Genomic DNA, 18,614 nt, shown 5'->3' with positions numbered 1-18,614 from the left:
GACGGGGCCCAAAGCCGGACGGCGGGGCCGGGACCTGAAGGAGATGGTCTTGAGCGCCCTCTCGGCCACGGCCCGGGCCTTCTCGATCTCCGTGGCCTGCAGGTGGAAAGCCATGTACTGCAGCCACAGGAGGGAGCTGCTGGGCGAGCTCAGCACCAGTCGGTCGAAGTCCTCAGCCGACTCCGGCTGTCGCCCAGGATCCATCAGTGCCTCCTCGATGCGGGACAGCTCCTTCTCCGCCTTCTGCTTCTCCAGATCCCTCTCCTTCTTGCTTTTCTTCTTCTGCTGTGGAAAGCAGAGCAGCAGGTGAGTCGTCTGCTCCTCAGACCCGGAGAGGTCTGCAGTGGAAGCCAGGAGCCGGCAGGGCAGTCCACGGCTCGGCAATCACTCCCCGCCCGGGACGGCCCCACCCGCCGGAAGAGACACCGAGGCTAGGGCAGAGCATGGGAGCCCAAGGGTCCCTGCAAAAGACGTGATGCCCTGGAAGATACGGCACCGTGGCTTGCTCTGGCTTCTCGTCCTCCTCGCTGTCCGAGCTCTCTCCGGGAGGTGGCAAGGCTGGGGTCAGGGTGTCCAGACCCACATCCCAAACGAAGCCGGAAGACAGCTGCAGCCGGGGTGCTTCTGCTGGCCTGGTCAGCTTCTCCTGAGCATCAAAGGCGCGCGTGAGGCCAGCACTGGGCCCAGCGGCCCCTGCTCCCCCACCCCTCCCCACTGGAGGAGGAAGGGCTCCCACCGTGCCCAGAAACCTAGAGGTCTAGACCAGGCTACACCCTGGTCCACTGGGGAAACTTACAGGAGTGATGAAAAGCTTTCTTTGTAAATAAGTAAATTTAAGTAATAATTTTTTAAGAGCTACATATGCATACACATTAATGCTAGGACAGAGGTGTGCAGAACGCGCTGAGGGAGGCAGAGAAGCCCTTCCGCACCAGTCCTCAGCGGTGTCCTCATTTCTCACTAGGAGACAGTCTCAGACAGGCTGAAAGCCTTTCTTTGCCGGCTCTCCCACCTCCTGACTAATTTAATTTAGCTCCACTTAGTAAATGTGGATCAGAATCGACTCTTAAGCCCACTCAACAGTTAAGCAGGCGCCCTGATGACCAACCGAGGAAACTAGCCTCGCCACCTTTTCCTATTTTACAGCAAATGAGGACAAGAAAGGGGTGCTGATGACAGCCCAGTCCTCAGGCGGGAGACCAGGGACCCTCCTCCCGGAGCAGCCCTCGTCCCCAACCCCGCTGCCCCTCACCTTGGGCAACACGCTCATCTCTTCTGCCTCTTCTCCTTCTCGGTAATACACTTCCACACCACTGTCGTCCTCCTCGGACAGGGCAGCTTTCTTCTGCTTCTTGTTGCCGATTTCCTGGGATGACAGGCAGGGACGATGCTGAGCCTCGCTTCTCTCCACGGCCCAGGGGGTGCTTGATCCCTGCCCTCCCAGCAGCACCCAGTGCCCCACCCAAACTCAGCTGCTCTCAGTCCAAGAGGATGCGGCGAGGCAGCTGCTGGTGGCTTCTAGAAGGCTCGCCTTCCACGTGAGGGGAGGCCATCTTCCCGAGGGCCCTACCTGCTCACTGCTGGACTCGGGGTGCGGCCGCTTGCCCAGCTTCTTTGCCTGGGGCTTCTGGGGCTCTTTCTTATCCTTGCTGGGTGGCTGCGCCCCCTCCTGCCCCTTCCCAGTTCTCTTCTCTTTCTGTTTCTGCTTCTTCTTCTCCTTTGCTTTTCCCTCGTGGTTTCTCTCCGCGGCCTCCGTTTCCCTGCCCTCTTGCTTTGGAGGTGGCTGTCCCAGGGGGGCAGAAAGCACGTCCTGCTTTCCAGTGGCGTCGGGGAGGAGTGACAGCTCTACCAGGCTCTCCTGATGGTTCAGGCTACGACAGCACGGCAGGGACAGCGGATGACGAGGACCACACAGTACAGCGGCTGCTGCCCCCACCTGCCCTGGAATCATTCCGTCAGCTTGGGAACGACCCACACATCGTGCAACACTTGGTAGAAAAATACAGAGCGTGGCTGTGCTGCCCCCTCCTCCGGCCCCAGCTACAGGTGCTGTGCAAGGAAAAGTACACACCTGCTTTCAGGAGCTGAGGCAGAAGGCGCCAAACAAAGGGAGTTCATGGACCACATTTACCACTACCTAGGCCATGATGTTTAAAGTTTACCTCTCAATCTCCTCCCAGAGTTCCCAGAGAAAGGGGTAAGAGAGAGAGAAGGCACCCACCGTAGGACCTTGGCTGTGAGCAGCTTCCCCTCAGGGAGGTGTCTGTCGTAAGGAGCGTTCCTGGACTGGTTGTGCCGGGAGACATGCGGGTGTTGGGCCAAACCCGTAACCGAGGGGCCAAGGCTGACAGGAGAGAGACAAGCGTCCTGTGGTCGTAAACATGGCAACGGAGTCCCAGCCAAGCTAGTGCCCACACCCTCCCAGAGACCCAAGTGGGACAAGGATTTACAACAGACACAAGGTTCTTGGCATTCAACTAAATAAAGAGGGCTTTGTAGACTGGAAAAATCATTCAGCATAATGAAGATATAATTGAAAGGTATTTTCACCCCATATCATCACAACACACAACTCAAAAGCTGCTAGAAAGACAGAAGACAATAAGAAAACATAGTAACAGCAGGGGAGGCTGCAGCGTCTGGCGCCAGCAGCTCACCGAACACTTACAAATCGTGACATGCCATATTCTTTGTCCAAAACATCAAACAGAAGAATAATTTAAAACTTTTTTTAGAAGTATGAAAAGACTTGGAATTTAAAACACCGTGGGAACTCAGAGTCTCCTTCCTTCACGTTCCTTCAGAGATGGTGACTGAGGGAGCAGCGGGGGCCAACCAGGACAGGCTCCTGGAGGACACGGGGCTGGTCCACGTCCCCAGGCTCCACCTCACTCACCCTACGAGCACGCCGGAGGGCTGGACGGACTTCACGAAGCCCCTCAAGAGCTGCCCTTCCTCAAGGTCCTCGATGGAGTTAATCTCTGGATCTGTTATTTTGCTTTTCGTCTCTGGGTTTGTCCTAAAGGAATAAAAAGGCTTACACACATACCTCTAACCCCTTTGCCCACCCTCACCCCTAACTCTCCTGTGATAATGTGCTCAGTCACTCAGTCATGTCAGACTCTGCCAGCCCATGGACTGTAGCCCGCCAGGCTCCTCTGTCCATGGAATCTCCCAGACAACAATATTGGAGCCCCTTGCCATTTCCTGCTCCAGGGGATCTTCCCCACCCAGGGATCAGGCCCACATCTGCTGCATCTCCCTCACTGGCGGGAGGATTCTTCACCACCGCACTACCTGGGAAGACCTCCTGTGGTAACAACTCTTTGTAAGAATGTGACTCTGGACCTGTCAGTAGGACATCGCCTGCAGAGCCCAGCCCCACCTTCTCCTGAAGTCCTGTCAGCTCTGGACAGTGCTAATAGTAACAGGGAGAGGATGGTCAAGACAGAGGGAGGTCAAGCCTCATAAATGTCCATTTCAAACCATGACTTCAGGCCAATCCACTTGACGGGACTCGCCCCTGCTATGTAACCCTGGGGGCTACAACACCTTCCTTCACCAGGACCACCAACAGGCAAGCCCAAGCCCCACTCTGGATGTCTGCACCTTTCCCTGGGAAACAAGAGCCTGAGCAGACAGGTTCTTCTACAGTTAGAATGTCCTCAGCTTTTCTGGATAAAAACAGGGCCGGGCATAAAGGAGGTGAGCAGTGAGGCAAGCTGGGAGGCCCAAAGCTCTGTCAGATCCATGCGGCCTCTCCTCAGTCCTCTGGGAGGTTCTTCCCCAATTCTTGTCCCGATGACACAGACACTCACCTGGACGATCTCAGCGACAAAGTCAATACAGGGGTCGCAGCGGACAGGACGTAACACCTAGAACGGGAGCAAAGGAGAAGGCAATGCAGACCCCAGCAGCTTGGGAGACGGGAGAGGGCCTTGGCTTCCTCTCACAAGGCTGAGCAACAGGCGAGAGTGAGGGCTCTGCTCTTCATCCTGCTGACCACCTGCTGAGGGACTCGGGACAAGGCCCTCCTCTGGGCCTCAGTCCATCAGGTAAAAGCAGCGCTACTTGCTCTTCTCACCCAAGAACGGTGCTGGCAGGAGGAGACCAGAGGACATGCAAGCCCTCTGGAAGGCATGCAGAGCCACGTGGGGAACACACAGGAGATGAGACCTGCCCTGTGTCATGAGTTTGGAGGGTTTGATCTCGTGGAGAGACTCACCCAGGGAACCGTGGCAGGGACGGCCCAGGACCACTGCAGATTCACAGTTCAGAGGCGGCCCCCTGAGTGAGACCTAAGCGGGGAAGGCTTCTGGGGGGAAAGTAGGGTTTACTCTTGCTAGGGGGCTTCCACACTCACATCACAGAAAATGGCAAGTAACAGCCCAAAGTCACAGGGTAGAGAATCTTACCAGGAGGAAGGGTCTCAGCAAGAATACAGCCCAAATCCTCCCATGATGGCATCTGTGCTTCCCACCAGGGCATCACGGCCCTTAACGCAGGGAAGGAGCTGAAGGGACTGTTGCCTTTAGGGAGTTAACTTATCATTCACATTTGAGAGTCAAGGAACTACAACTGAACACTACTCATATGCTTAACTAAAAGGTTATTTAAAAAAATACTTTGCTGAAAATAAAAAAATCACATCTGTATTTTGTAAGCCTAAAGAAAAGACATGATTCTGGATTTCTCTGTGACATTCTTCTTCTCCTAGGCCCTGGGCATTTTTGTGCTGTTGAGCTCTGGCAAGTGGCTGAGAATGAAGGCAGGTTCTGGTGGCTGGGACACTCGAGATGGGAAAGAGCAATTACTGCTTTCCAGTCTCAGCCTCCGGAAGGTGCCTGCTCCATTGCTGGATAATTGTGTGTGACTGTCAGAAAAGTACGTATTGTACCAAGCTGAAATATGCCTCTCCAATGCTAGTTTATTCAGGCTATGAAACGGTTTCAAAACTCTGTGCATCCAAAATAGTTAATAAAGCAACCTGACCAAGCAAAGCATAGAACAAATGTAAACAGCCAATAACCATGAAAAATGACCAGAAGAGAAATTCAAATTAAATTAAGAGATCACTCTGGGCCTATTCAGTGGCAAAGATTAAAAATTAAGAATATCAAAAAAAAAAAAAAAGAAAGAAAGAATATCCAGTGTTAGATAAAATTAAGTCCCAGTGTCAAGACTTCCCTGGTGATTCAGTGGTTAAAACTCTGCACTCCCAATGCAGGGAACATGGTTTTGATCCCTAGTTGGGGAAATAAGATCCCACATGCCACACAGAAAAAATACCCAGTGTTGACAGAGGTGTGAAATATGAACAGACACATTAACTGTTAATAGAGATAAAATTTAGCACAGTCCTTTTGGAAGATACTTTGGCAAGATGTTTAACATTATTTAACCCATCAATTTTACTTCTGGAAATTTATTTCACACACACACTTGCACTAGTATCCAAACATATGTGCAAACATACCCACTTCAACATTACTGTCCATCAACAGAATTATTTACATAAACTGAGTTTAAAAAAACACAAAATGCAACTCAAAAAAAAATGATAAAAGTAAGGTAAAATAACAAGGAAGGTTTCAAAATACTAGCATAGGAAAGAAAAAGTGCATGAGTCACTGCTATTAAGAAAAAGCAAGTTGCAGAACAGTATAGAAAATTAAATTCTACTATTACATAAGGGAAAATTATAACTACATATATTAGAGTCTTGAAAGAAGTCAAAGCAAAAGTGATGGAGAAACAGAGGAGCAACAGCAATGTTCAGTTTCCATCTTATATGCTATTTTTTTTCTGGTACAAAACCACACACCTATAATTAAAAAAAATCAAAACCCCAAAAATCCCCACCAATCCCACAGATAGTGGGGAAAAGGAAAAGAATCCAGCCTACCTGACAATCTGCTGTGGGATGAAGTCTTCCAGGTGCGTCTCTGAGTAGGAGTCACTTACATGAAACATACTGACTCTTCCAACCCTCCCGAAGGGGAAGGAGATGGTCAGCCCCTCCTTGGGCGTCACCTTCACCACACGGCCCATGGCCACTTCCCCCTTCTTAAGTTTGTGAGGACCTGGCAGGACAATGAACCAGATTCAGGGAAAAAGAAGTGAGCCAAGAAAGAAGCTGAGACAGTAGCCAACCAGAGGCTGGCGGGAGGTGAAGATGTCTGGGCTCAGGGTGTCTAGGATGAGTGGACCGGAATGATCACACAGACCCAGACCACTGTACCACGTTGTCAAGGATGCCAGGGCCGAGTGTTGGACAACCCTTTCTGAGAGACCTAAGAAAAACAACTGTAGGTAAAGGTGTCTCAGACACAGGCCACAGAGCAAAGCCCCAAGAGAAAAGCTGTTCCAAGGACACAGCTTCTGCACTAGACTTTCTGAGGATGCCAACATCCACGGCATCCTTCAACCTGGGCGATGACAAAGACCTTCTCCCAACCCTTTCCACCCCCTCCCTTCCTTGACCAGGTCCCATTTCATCACCACACCTATGAGTGAAAGACACAAGAAGGCCTTGGAGGAATCTGCTGGGCCAACCACGGTGGCCTTCAGGGCCTGGCCAATCTGGAACTTCTTATCTGGATGTTTCAGAACCTAGAAGGACAAAAAATTTCCTTTGATGTTTGAAGAAAGGCTGTCATTTATCTAAAACCACAGTACAGTAAATATCCCCTATGGGACCGTTCCCTGTCCCCACTGTGAGCACACACCAAGGATTAAGTCAAGCTCAGGGAGCCAGGGTTTCCTCTCCAAGCATCTCAGGCACACTGACCTTGAAGCTAAGAGAAGTGAGCAACAAGGGAATTCTCCCTCGGATGTCTGGAGCAATCTCCACCTCGAGCCATTTCTTAACCATGTTGTACTAGGAGGGAAAAAAAACAAGAGGAGAAATGGAATGGGGCAGATACAAGCATCTCTTCTTTTCCTTTCACTAAAACAGACACTTCTAAAATCACACTGAAAGGGCCCTAATTCTACATTTTCCCAAGTAACAGGAACTCACCCCCACGGCTCAATGCCCCTGCCCACCCTCCACTTCTCACAGGCTCTACTCAGTCTAGCTCAGAGCCTCCACCAGCCCAGCAGAACACACATCCCTCCTGGTGCCTCAGCTGATCAGGAGGCAGAAAAGGCCTCAGAGATAACATCCTCAAGCAGCAGAAGCAATCCCACTGACCTCGTAGCCTCCTCCAAGCTCAGTTGTGCACAGTGAGTTAGCAGCCTTCAGGGGCTAACATCTCATTTCTAAATCAGTTTAGGTTTTTTGACTGACACAGTGCTCTACCCTAAATATACACCCCAATTTTCAAGTCAACCCAGTAAAACATTTATCAAGCAGCCACTACACATAGCATGATAGTGATAACAGCCGGGCCCTGCCTTCAAAGAGATCACAGTCTGCAAAAAGTAACTTGAATGAGTATACAAATAACTAGAGCAGAAAGCAACACACAGGAGTATAATATGCTACAACCTCTATAGGAGAACTAGTAAGAAGGGAAGGTTATCTGTGCTAGACCTTGAATTATAGGCAATGGGAAGAGACAGTACCCCAGTGTAGAAATAAAGAAGGGAAAAAAGGAGGTTTTCAGCATGACCAGTACTCCAGATTCACGAGGTCAGATCATAAAGAGTCCTTTTTTTTGGCCACTTATGGATCTTAGCCCCCAACCAGGAATCAAACCCATACCCCTGGCAGTGGAAGTGAAAAGTCCTAAGCACTGGACCACCAGGGAATTCCCTCTGAAGAACCTTAAATATTACTCTAAGGCATCTTGAGTTTATGAATATCTACAGACAAAAAGTAACTAAAGGTATCAAGCATCATGGACATAATTAGACAGATGCTCATGCAGGAAGACTCTGGCAACACTGAAGAGGAGTTATCCCTCAAGGTCAAGCCCAGACAGACCTTGACCTTCTCTCTGATATATTCTAACCAGTACAGTTCTCACTGATCTCTTCCCTTTACTCAACTACGATTCCACTTAGGGTTTGAACACATAATCTGACAACCAATTTACATATTGTTTTACACTGTTCCTGAGCTTTATGAAAGGCAAAAATCTAAAATCCAATACTTTATTTTAAATAAAATTTTTTATTTCTTGTATGTTCTGATAAAACTTTATTTGTGGACACGGAAATGTGAATTTTACATTATTTAAAATAAAGTACTGGATTAAAATTCTTGCTCTATGATGTATTTTTCTGTCTATTTTGTACAAGAAATCTACAAATACATAGAACTGTGAGTTGCCTGCTGTTTGGAAGCCATAAATTTAGCTCCTTGAACAGACCACATGTTTTCCAGGAGCAGAGGGCTTTACTGTCTCGCACACATCAGCAAGGCAGCAAGCACAGAATCAAAGCCTAGTACAAATGGTCACTGCCAGTTCCTTCCCCCTTTCTTCTATAAGAAAGACAGCACTGCATTGCAGGGCATGCACTTCTCACCTTCTTCAAGAAGCAAGTCACAGTCTGACCAGGCTGATACTGTTTAATCTTCTCCAAGGGGCTTACAGAGTGAGTGTTGAGAGTAGTATGGCCATCCTCCTTCAGCTCACTGTTTGCAGAAAGGCAATGGAAAGAGTAAACCAATCTCTATAAGCTTCTAGCTTGAGACCATCTCCCCTAACTGGCCCTGGATTAATTTTACTGGACTCCCCTAACACATACACACCAACCATGCACACCCCCATTTCCGTCCATAAACGGGAATGAATGTTCACAATACCTGCATGACAGTTAATCCTTTCCAACTCACTCACCTAAGTATGAACAAACTACAAAGTAGGTAGCCAATAATAACCTTCATAAGTGTAGAAAATGAAATGACTTTCCTTATTTCAATGCTTGAGCTACCGCTTTACTGTTTACAGAACTGCTTTCACAGATGAATGTGACGACACTCTCATGTATGACTCAAACAGGAAAGATACTGCTGCTGCTGCTAAGTCGCTTCAGTCGTGTCCGACTCTGTGTGACCCCATAGACGGCGGCCCACCAGGCTCCCCCGTCCCTGGGATTCTCCAGGCAAGAACACTGGAGTGGGTTGCCATTTCCTTCTCCAATGCATGAAAGTGAAAAGTGAAAGTAAAGTCGCTCAGTCATGTCCAACTCTTAGCGACCCCATGGACTGCAGCCCACCAGGCTCCTCTGTCCACGGGATTTTCAGGCAAGAGTACTGGAGTGGGGTGCCATTGCCTTCTCCAAGGAAAGATACTATTAAACTCATTTTATGGTACAGACCCAGGAACTCAAGTCAGAGCTTCTGACTCAAAAATGTCCTGTGCTACTCTGGCATTACCACTTTCTTGATTCTCTTTGTCTATGCAGAAAAGCAACAAGGAGATGTGGTCTGAAAATTATCAGTCTACAAATCACTTCAAAGGAAGCAAAGAACTCCCACCGTTCCAACCTAGCCCAGCTTACCCATCCAAATTTCTAAAACAAAATAGAACTCGTCAATAACATGGTACAAGTAACACCGGTAAAACTGTAGCATATAATAGCCAAGTACTGGTGAATATAAAAACCACAGGAAATTCATATACAAGTAAAGCTGAAATACAGATATCCTATGAACTTTGAGAACATGGTACTAAGTGAAATAAACCAGTCACAGGATTATGCATGACTCCACTTACGTGAGGCATCCAAAGACATCAAACTCAAACTCAAAGAGACAGAAAGTAGAATGATGGTTGCAAGAGGCTGGGAGGTGAGCAGGAAATGAATGGGTATAGAGTTTTAGTTAATGCAAGATGAAAAAGTTTAGAGATCTGTTTACAACACGTGCATATAGCTGACAATATGCTAAGAGGGTAAATTTACGTTGTGTTTTCACCACAATAAAAAAAATTTGAAAAAAGATTAGAACACAGATAAATACAAAGAAAAGCCCATATGAAGACACTGGGAGGAGAGAGCCATCCGCAAGCTGAGACAGGCCTCAGAAGCACAAACCCTACTGATACCTTTGTCTCAGACCAAAAGTCTCCAAAATCATGAGAAAATAGATGTCTGCTGTTTAAGCTAAAAGAAAAAATTTAAAAATAAAACACAAACACACATTACAAGTATATGTTTTCTTTTTCCCAAATTATTTTAATTTACCTTTCTCTCTCAAAAAAAAAAAAAAAGCAGCCATAACTACATTAATGCCAAGAGAAAACTCAGCAACTAGCAGGAATTCCCAAGACACACATAAAGACTCCTGAACCATCTGCTCTCCTAACTGCAGCCCCTCCAAAGGAGTAATTAATTGATCAGGAAACATCTCATCTAGTTTGAGAGACCCTTACCCACCCTGAACTCTGCTCCAAGATATAGGACATTCTCTTTGTGCAGGAGATCTCCATATCTAAGTGGGAATGAAAATATTGCATTTTGAAAATAAGCATTTTGTCAAGTTAGTCAACACCATCGATTAAACAAATGTTTTCCCTCCTGACTTCAAAATACATAATTTAAACAAAAGCATTTGAGAAACACAACAGTTATACCATTATGTTTATACTATGCTTCTCAGAGGCGTTGATTAAATAATTAACAATACAACACAGGTGCACGGAGGAGGTGCAAGATGTGCTGGAGTTTTGCCCGTCCATCTGTCTGTCTGTTATCCATCCCCCATGTCCTCAATGGAATGCACTCATTTCCTGGCTCGACCCACACTGCCACAGCACTATCAGCATCTGGTGCTCAGGGTTCCAGAAGTATCTCCCTATCTCAGACACAAGCCCTCCCAGCACTATTCCACTTCTCTTCTGATCCCTTTGGGATGCTGATCAAGCCTTAACCTCAGAAAGCTGTTTAAGCTGTCCAGTCCCTGCATGACATCCTAGGCACATAAGACTTACAGCCTGGATGGATGGGGGCCTGACTGCAGAGGCACTGGCAGTGCTGTGGGTCTAGCTGCACTCACGGATGGCCTATGCGGTCCCGAGAGGCTGGGGTTTGTTTTTTTTTTTTTTGAATGTGGGAAGCAGAAGCAGACAGGCCCACATATCAACATGCTTAAGATTCTCTAAAAGCATGACCCCAGACAAACTGGATCCACCACTACACGGAACTACCAGTTCTACCAGTCTACTACCAGTCCTACTAGTGCGCTCAGCATCCCTTGTGGAACATCCCTTTGCATAATCCACTAGAGTATGACCTAAAATTTTCAGTCACCAAGCAGTAGTCCACACTCAAAGAACAAGTATTCTTGGCTACACGGTGTATGTTTAGGGAATTAGTGAGTTCTAGAATACAAGGTTCAAAGAGATTCCAGGGATTAGATCTGATAAACAGAGTGCCTGAAGAACTATGGATGGAGGTTCGTGACATTATACAGGAGGCAGTGATCAAGACCATCCCCAAGAAAAAGAAATGCAAAAAGGCAAATAGGTTGTCTGAGGAGGCCTTACAAAAAGCAGTGAAAAAAGAAGTGAAAGGCAAAGGAGAAAAGGAAAGATATAAGCATCTGAATGCAGAGTTCCAAAGAATAGCAAGGAGAGATAAGAAAGCCTTCCTCAGTGATGAATGCAAAGAAATAGAGGAAAGCAATAGAATGGGAAAGAAAAGAGATCTCTTCAAGAAAATTAGAGATATCAAGGGAATATTTCATGCAAAGATGAGTACATTAGTATGGACCTAACAGCAGCAGAAGATATTAAGAAGAGGTGGCAAGAATACACAGAAGCACTATAAAATATCTTCATGACCCAGATAACCATGATGGTATATGATCACTCACCTAGAGCCAGCCAGACATACTGGAATGCAAAGTCAAGTGGGCCTTAGGAAGCATCACTACGAACAAAGCTAGTGGAGGTGATGCAATTCCAGTTGAGCTATTTCAAATCCTAAAAGATGATGCTGTGAAAGTGCTACACTCAATATGCCAGCAAATTTGGAAAACTCAGCAGGGGCCACAGGACTGGAAAAGGTCAGTGTTCATTCCAATCCCAAAGAAAGGCAACACCAAAGAATGCTCAAACTACCACACAATTGTACTCATCTCACACACTAGCAAAGTAATGCTCAAAATTCTCCACGCCAGGCTTCAACAGTATGTGAACCATGAAATTCCAGATGTTCAAGCTGGTTATAGAAAAGGCAGAGGAACCAGAGATCTAATTGCCAACATCTGCTGGATCACTGAAAAAGCAAGAGAGTTCCAGAAAAACATTTATTTCTGCTTTATTGACTATGCCAAAGCCTTTGACTGTGTGGATCATAACAAACTGTGGAAAATTCTTAAAAGAGATGAGAATACCAGACCACTTTATCTGCCTCCTGACAAATCTGTATGAAGGTCAAGAAGCAACAGTTAGAACTGGACATGGAACAACTGACTGGTTCCAAATCAGGAAAGGAATACGTCAAGGCTGTATACTGTCACCCTGCATATTTAACTTATACGTAGAGTACATCATGAGAAATGCTGGACTGGATGAAGCATAAGCTGGAATCAAGATCGCCAGAAGAAATATCAATAATCTCAGATATGCAGATGACACCACCCTTATGGCAGAAAGCGAAGAAGAACTAAAGAGCCTCTTGAAAGTGAGAGTGAAAAAGTTGGCTTAAAACTCAAAATTCTAAAAAAAAACAAAAAACCTCAACATTCAGAAAACTAAGATCATGGCATCAGGTCCCATCATTCCATGGCAAATAGATGAGGAAAGAGTGACAGACTTTTTTTGGGCCCCCAAATCACTGCAGATGGTGATTGCAGCCATGAAATTAAAAGATGCTTGCTCCTTGGAAGAAAAGCTATGACCAACCTAGACAGCATATTAAAAAGCAGAGACATTACTTTGCCAACAAAGGTCCATCTAGTCAAGGCTATGGTTTTTCCAGTAGTCATGTATGGATGTGAGAGTTGGACTATAAAGAAAGCTGAGTGCCGAAGAATTGATGCTTTTGAACTATGGTGTTGGAGAAGATTCTTGAGAGTCCCTTGGACTGCAAGCAGATCAAACCAGTCCATCCTAAAGGAAATCAGTTCTGAATACTCATTGGAAGGACTGATGATAAAGCTGAAATTCCAATACTTTGGCCACCTGATGTGAAGAACTGCCTCATCTGAAAAGACTCTGATGCTGGGAATGATTGAAGGCTGGAGGAGAAGGGGACAACAGAGGATGAGGTGGTTGGATAGCATCACCAACTCAATGGACATGAGTTTTTTAGTAAGCTCCGAGAGTTGGTAATGGACAATGAAGCCTGGCGTTCTGCAGTCCATGGGGTCGCAAAGAGTTGCACATGACTGAATGACTGAACTGAACTGAGAATACTAGGTTGAGAGCAAAAATGTTTCTTTTTGTCAAACGTCAACAGACAGACTTGGAATCAGCCTTTAAATTGATACTTAAACTCTGAATACAGCTTTCACATTGATTTTCATATAATCTCTCTAATTTAGCTATACTGAGAAACCAGACAAATATCTCTCCTGAAGAAAAAAAAGACAACCTGGACAGAGAGAGGCAAAATAAGTCACAACACTGGCTGAATTAAGACTAAGAATTCCGGTTCCTGACTCCAAAGCCCATGCTCTTTCTACGGAACCACTGGAGCTCCCCTCACCTTGGCCGAACACTCAACTCTGGGATGGTTCGAATAAATCTGGGATGACTTATTGGGAGAAACCTGGAAAAGAAATAAAGTCAGATCAGTTCTCTTATTCTCTGTCACACTATAATCTGGAGATCAGAATTTCTAACTTCCCACCCAACCGAGCTTAAAAAAACTACCCATTCCACCAGCACACCGCCCCCTGGTAACATCAGGCTTGAGGGTTTCCATTCTCAATGTCTGAGTCAACGTTCAGAAATTAGCTCATCTGATCTTTTGGGATTATCATATTAAAGCCTGAAATGAATTTTCCTTACAGATAATATACTCCAACTCTTTCATTCTAAAAAGAAGGAAATTGAGGTCTAGAGAGAATAAATGATTTACTGAAGTTCCCACAGGTACTGAAATTAATATGCAAATTATTGGCTAGACTTAGAATTCTTCTTTTGGTTTTCTTATAGCAAGGACTTCTGCAGCAATAACAATTGTGACTCAATTTAAAGTAAATGAATACAATTAAGGTATGTACTGGGGAGTGGATTACAGTAACTGCTGATATATACCGAACAATAACTATGTGTCAGACAACCCAGCAGGCACACTCCGCGCCAGGTGCCCTCTTCCCGTGGTTGCGATGGCCCTACAAGGTAGTCACTACCATCACTCCCACTTTACAAATCAGGAAAATAAAACGGAGAGAGCCAAGGAACTGTTTAACTTGTGGTCATGTAATTTTAAGTGGCAAATCTAGAACTCAACCCAGATCTGACTTTAAATGAATGCTCTTAACCACTACCTTATACACAAGTATAAGAGAGAGACAAAGGGACTCTTTGGTGAATACTTTGGTGAACTAAAAGAAAAGCTGACATATGCACGATTTTTGGAACCTTCCCCAGTTCCCATCCCTTCTCCTACAATTACAACAAGCTCTCCTCAAAGCCAGACCCTCTGCATAAATAAAAACAAAGCTGAACAAAAAAAAAGCCAGCCCTTGGCCCTAAGCTTCCATACTTGAAGGTCTTCATGTCTCTCCCGCCAATCACTCGGGCAGTGACTTTCTTCCCAACTTTCAGCTTGGCAGTAGGAGATGTGCCCACTGGAACATCATCTAGAATGTGGGAGGCATGGATGCAGCCAATGATGCCGTCTTCTAGGGTCACAACCACATGGGTAGGCTTAATGGACTTGACAGTCCCCGTGACCATGTCCCCAATGGACAGGGTGTGCTTCTTTACAGTCCCTATGACCAGGGCCGGATCCACTTCCTCGTCCTCGTCGACTGTCTCTGAGTCCTTCCGGGTCTGTCTCATGGTCCTCTTGGCAGCTGGCCCCTCAATGGCTAAAAGGAGACCGGTCACTCCTGGTTCTGTGGTCTGGAGGGTTAGGGAGACGCCTTGCCCCACTTGCAATTTCTCTGAGTCAAAGCGGAAGGTGTCGTTCAGGTGAGAGGTCAGGGAGAAAGCGGCGAGGTGGCCAGTTTCTACCAAGGAGGCAACGGCAAAGGACTCTTCCAAGTGCTGCACAATGGCCTGGAGGTCACTGCCTTTCTTCAGCTGGAAAACAGAAAACCACCATCCCTGCTTCTTACAGAGCACAAGGACTCATTCCTCACCCACTGGGCAGGGTGTGACTGAGGAAGCCCTCTGAGTCCCGGGGACCCAAGGCTCACGTGAGCTGGAGCAAACTAGCCTCCACTCCCTGGACCCAGTTTCCCCTCCTGTATTCTGAGGCTGTCGACATGATCACACTCAAGGAACTATGTCAGGATCGCCTGGAGTTAGCTTCTGTTTTGAATTCAGATTCCTAGTCCTATCCTACAACTGACGAAAGCACAACTTTACAGGTGACTCTGATGTACAGCCAGGTGACCACTAACGGTGCTCCAGCTTTAACACAACACTGTGGTTCCTGCTCTCCTAGTCCTGCAGCTCTCCATCCAATGTTTTCACTCAGCCAACAAGAGAGTCACTACCGACAGCTTCCTGTGTACGAGGATGTAGCCTATCCTTCCCCATCATCCAACCTGTGCTCACGCCTTTACATGAGAGCCAGCTTCATTCAGATGATAAAATGGAAATGGGGCCTACTAGAAAGCTTGTATGCATGCATACTAAGTTGCTTCAGTCGTGTCCGACTCTCTGCGACCCTATGACAGTAGCCCACCAGGCTCCTCTGTCCATGGAGATGCTCCAGGCAAGAATGCAGAAGAGGGTTGCCGTGCCCTCCTCCAGGGGATCTTCCCGACCCAGGGATCGAACCCGCATCTCTTATGTCTCCTGCATTGGCAGGGAGGGTCTTTACCATTAGTGCCACCTGGGAAGCCCTGCTAGAAAGCTTAGTGAGGGGTTAATACTGTTTGCTACTTCTCTTTGTGTCTCAAAGTCTCAAAATTAGAAGCAACTAGAGGTTAAGGATTATATCTATTATAATCCTCTGTAACATACCCTATGCAATGAGAAGCTTAATAAGTACTTCAGAAACTGATGAAATATATGTGTCATCTGGAGAGAAAATGAGAAAGCTCTCAATTTGAGAGCTTTCTTGAAGCTATTCTTTGCCCACACAAAGTGGACAGAGTGGGTGCAGATGAACAGCCTGGAGTCAGACTACCCACAGACATGCTCTGTTTGGTTCACATGATGTTTAAAAAAGAGTTTCTAACATTTCCCACACATATTTCAAGAAAAAAAAAATTAAATTCTGGCTTCTCTTAAAATTCAATGCCTTAGCAACATTAGCCCAGATGCTCTCACGTGGCACCAAGCAGACAGTGGCCTCCCCTCCTCTGCATGGACTCCTCAGTCTGTCAGTCCTACAGTTGCCACCTCGCCTGCTGCTCTCCTCTAGACACCAGCTTGGCCCTAATCAGGGTGACCGTGTGATTCATCCGCCTGAACTAGAGTGGACGTCACTGCTACTGACGAGCACACCAGGGCAATTCCCGGGCTCTCCCATGGTTGTGACCTGTGATGTCACTGCCAGGGCCTGGGTTCAATCCCCGGTCAGGGAACCAAGATCTGGCAAGCCACACAGCTTAGTCAAAAAAACAAAAACAAAAAAACCAAGCACACCAGACGACAGGTACACCTGGGAATGACCCAAACAAATCCAGGCACATAGTTACCCTGCGTACAAGCATATGCAGAGCATGTGGGATTGAAGGGGTGGGTGTGTAGTGCCTCTGAAATCATGGCAATGAAGTCCACAATCAACAAGCTTACCTTTTTAGCTTTTCTATTCACCAAATCGTGGCAGAGGGAAACATGTACTTCCAACTTCAACATATCAACGTTTAAGATCACAGCCTTCTTTTTCTGCCCAGGTTTCAGCTCCTGCCCTGCAGTGCAGAACCACACACAATGTGATCACCCTCCTGGAACCGGGGAACGGGGAAGAAGACAGCATCTCCCCAACCGCCCTGCAGCCCTTAAGCACAAAACAGAAGAGGACCTATGTCCTGGGTCTATACGGGTTAGGGAAGCCTAGGGTTGAGTTCCCATAATTCAAGTGTGTCAATTTACACAACCTGATAAATAAAAAATCTAGATTCACCCAAATACAACAATAAAAGGATTCATACCTACACCTCCATTAGTATTGCGGCTGTCTTCGTTTGCATTTACACAAGATAAGCATGCCAAAAACTTGCAGTGAATCAGCTCATTTAGCCTATGTATTTGGAAATTCTGTACCCAGAAGAGGAAGCAATGGGCAAAGGGTTCCCCTACCGACCAAGACAGGTGAGAGAAATGCACTCACCTGCCCGATGATACTTGCTGGCTCTCAGGACCAGGCCAGGCACAGGGCCCTCACTGAACAGCACAGAACCATCTTCCAACACCTCCTGCACCTCCAGGTCAAGGGCCATCCCCGGGATCATCTCAGCCAAAGTCTGGATCAACACAGAGTCTGACAAGAAATCCAAAGGGAACAGGGATTAACAAGATGAAACAACACTCACCATTCTTTTCCCTTTGGAAATATGCTGCCATACGGAGGACATTTCCAACACTCTGCATTGGAAACACTGTGAAGGTAAAACCACTCTTGGTAAAAATGTCTGATGTCCATGAACACAACCATCACAGGCAGAGACCTATGCCCCCCTGCGAATCCCTCCTGGCCATAATCCATGGAAATAGCCAATCAATGTCAGGAACACATGCTTTGTCTTGGCTTTGGAATTTTCATCCTTTCTGTTTGGAAGCTACCCTTTCAAGCTTCTTATTCCCAAATCCCATCAGGGTTCCAACAATTCTACACAACTTTCAACACTTAAGAGGATCAGACTAATAACCCCTACGAAGTCCTCCAGCAAGTCCCTGGCTCCATTTTATCACTCACCACACGTGATGAATAAAGGAACAGAAAGTGACGGGGTGAATGGATTCACACAAATGCAAACCTGAGGCCACAGAACTCAGGGGAATCTGGATTCTGGACTGGGAGGGAGCACAGCAACTCCTGGGCTAACAGCGATAATCTTTCATTGGAATCTGGGTGGCAGTTAAACAGGGGCGTTCACTTTACTGAGCAGTACCCTAACAGATTTGTGCACTCTTCAGAGGTCCTACTCCCATTTTTAAAAGTTTAGCCTTGTTTTTTTAAATATCGGGGGAGCCAAACAACTCATTGGAACAGACAGGCCTAATGGAGGCTGCACACGCTCCACCCTGGCCCTCACTGTCTACCCTATTGCCCCCACCTCGGTTGCTCATGAGGCTGCGGACGCCCTGCCGCTCCTCCAGGCACTGGCTCAGGAGGAGGAGGCTGGTTGTGGCCAGGTCCCCCAGGGTGCAGTCCGACAGCCGCAGCGACAGCAGCATCCGCTGCTTCTCCTCGTCCACGTTGGTCACCTTTGCAACCACCGTCTGCCCCTCGACAAAGTGGTCACTTGTGGAGGTCACAAACTTGTCACTCAAGATCTAAAGGGAAGAACCAAGCACAAAATGAAGAAAGGAAAGGAAGCCTCTATTAGAACCACCCCCTTGAAGCACCCAGAAAGAAGCGTGTGA

The 18,614-nt window shown here is 46.9% G+C and overlaps 1 protein-coding gene across 3 annotated transcripts in view; it reads right to left on the bottom strand.

The window, feature by feature from the left end:
- PDCD11 (programmed cell death 11) overlaps positions 1 to 18,614 on the bottom strand; it is a 41,642-nt gene that overhangs the window by 3,167 nt on the left and 19,861 nt on the right. For 2 of the 3 annotated variants that reach the window (XM_025274153.3, XM_044935253.2), the window contains exons 17-32: positions 18,305 to 18,524; positions 17,359 to 17,508; positions 16,821 to 16,936; positions 14,611 to 15,152; positions 13,606 to 13,668; positions 8,476 to 8,584; positions 6,791 to 6,880; positions 6,507 to 6,612; positions 5,906 to 6,083; positions 3,819 to 3,875; positions 2,897 to 3,019; positions 2,222 to 2,344; positions 1,571 to 1,871; positions 1,253 to 1,366; positions 497 to 646; positions 35 to 285 (exon numbers count right to left, since the gene is read on the bottom strand). In XM_025274153.3, the coding sequence (XP_025129938.3) occupies positions 35 to 285; positions 497 to 646; positions 1,253 to 1,366; positions 1,571 to 1,871; positions 2,222 to 2,344; positions 2,897 to 3,019; positions 3,819 to 3,875; positions 5,906 to 6,083; positions 6,507 to 6,612; positions 6,791 to 6,880; positions 8,476 to 8,584; positions 13,606 to 13,668; positions 14,611 to 15,152; positions 16,821 to 16,936; positions 17,359 to 17,508; positions 18,305 to 18,524 (2,693 nt within the window). The remainder of the gene's footprint in view (positions 1 to 34; positions 286 to 496; positions 647 to 1,252; positions 1,367 to 1,570; positions 1,872 to 2,221; positions 2,345 to 2,896; positions 3,020 to 3,818; positions 3,876 to 5,905; positions 6,084 to 6,506; positions 6,613 to 6,790; positions 6,881 to 8,475; positions 8,585 to 13,605; positions 13,669 to 14,610; positions 15,153 to 16,820; positions 16,937 to 17,358; positions 17,509 to 18,304; positions 18,525 to 18,614) is intronic. The other variant, XM_025274154.3, reaches the window with a different exon arrangement.

Source organism: Bubalus bubalis, chromosome 23 (assembly GCF_019923935.1).
Source record: "Bubalus bubalis isolate 160015118507 breed Murrah chromosome 23, NDDB_SH_1, whole genome shotgun sequence".
Classification (NCBI taxonomy): domain Eukaryota; kingdom Metazoa; phylum Chordata; class Mammalia; order Artiodactyla; family Bovidae; genus Bubalus; species Bubalus bubalis.
Note: the sequence above shows the minus strand (reverse complement) of the source record. Positions and strands in the feature narration are given on the sequence as shown.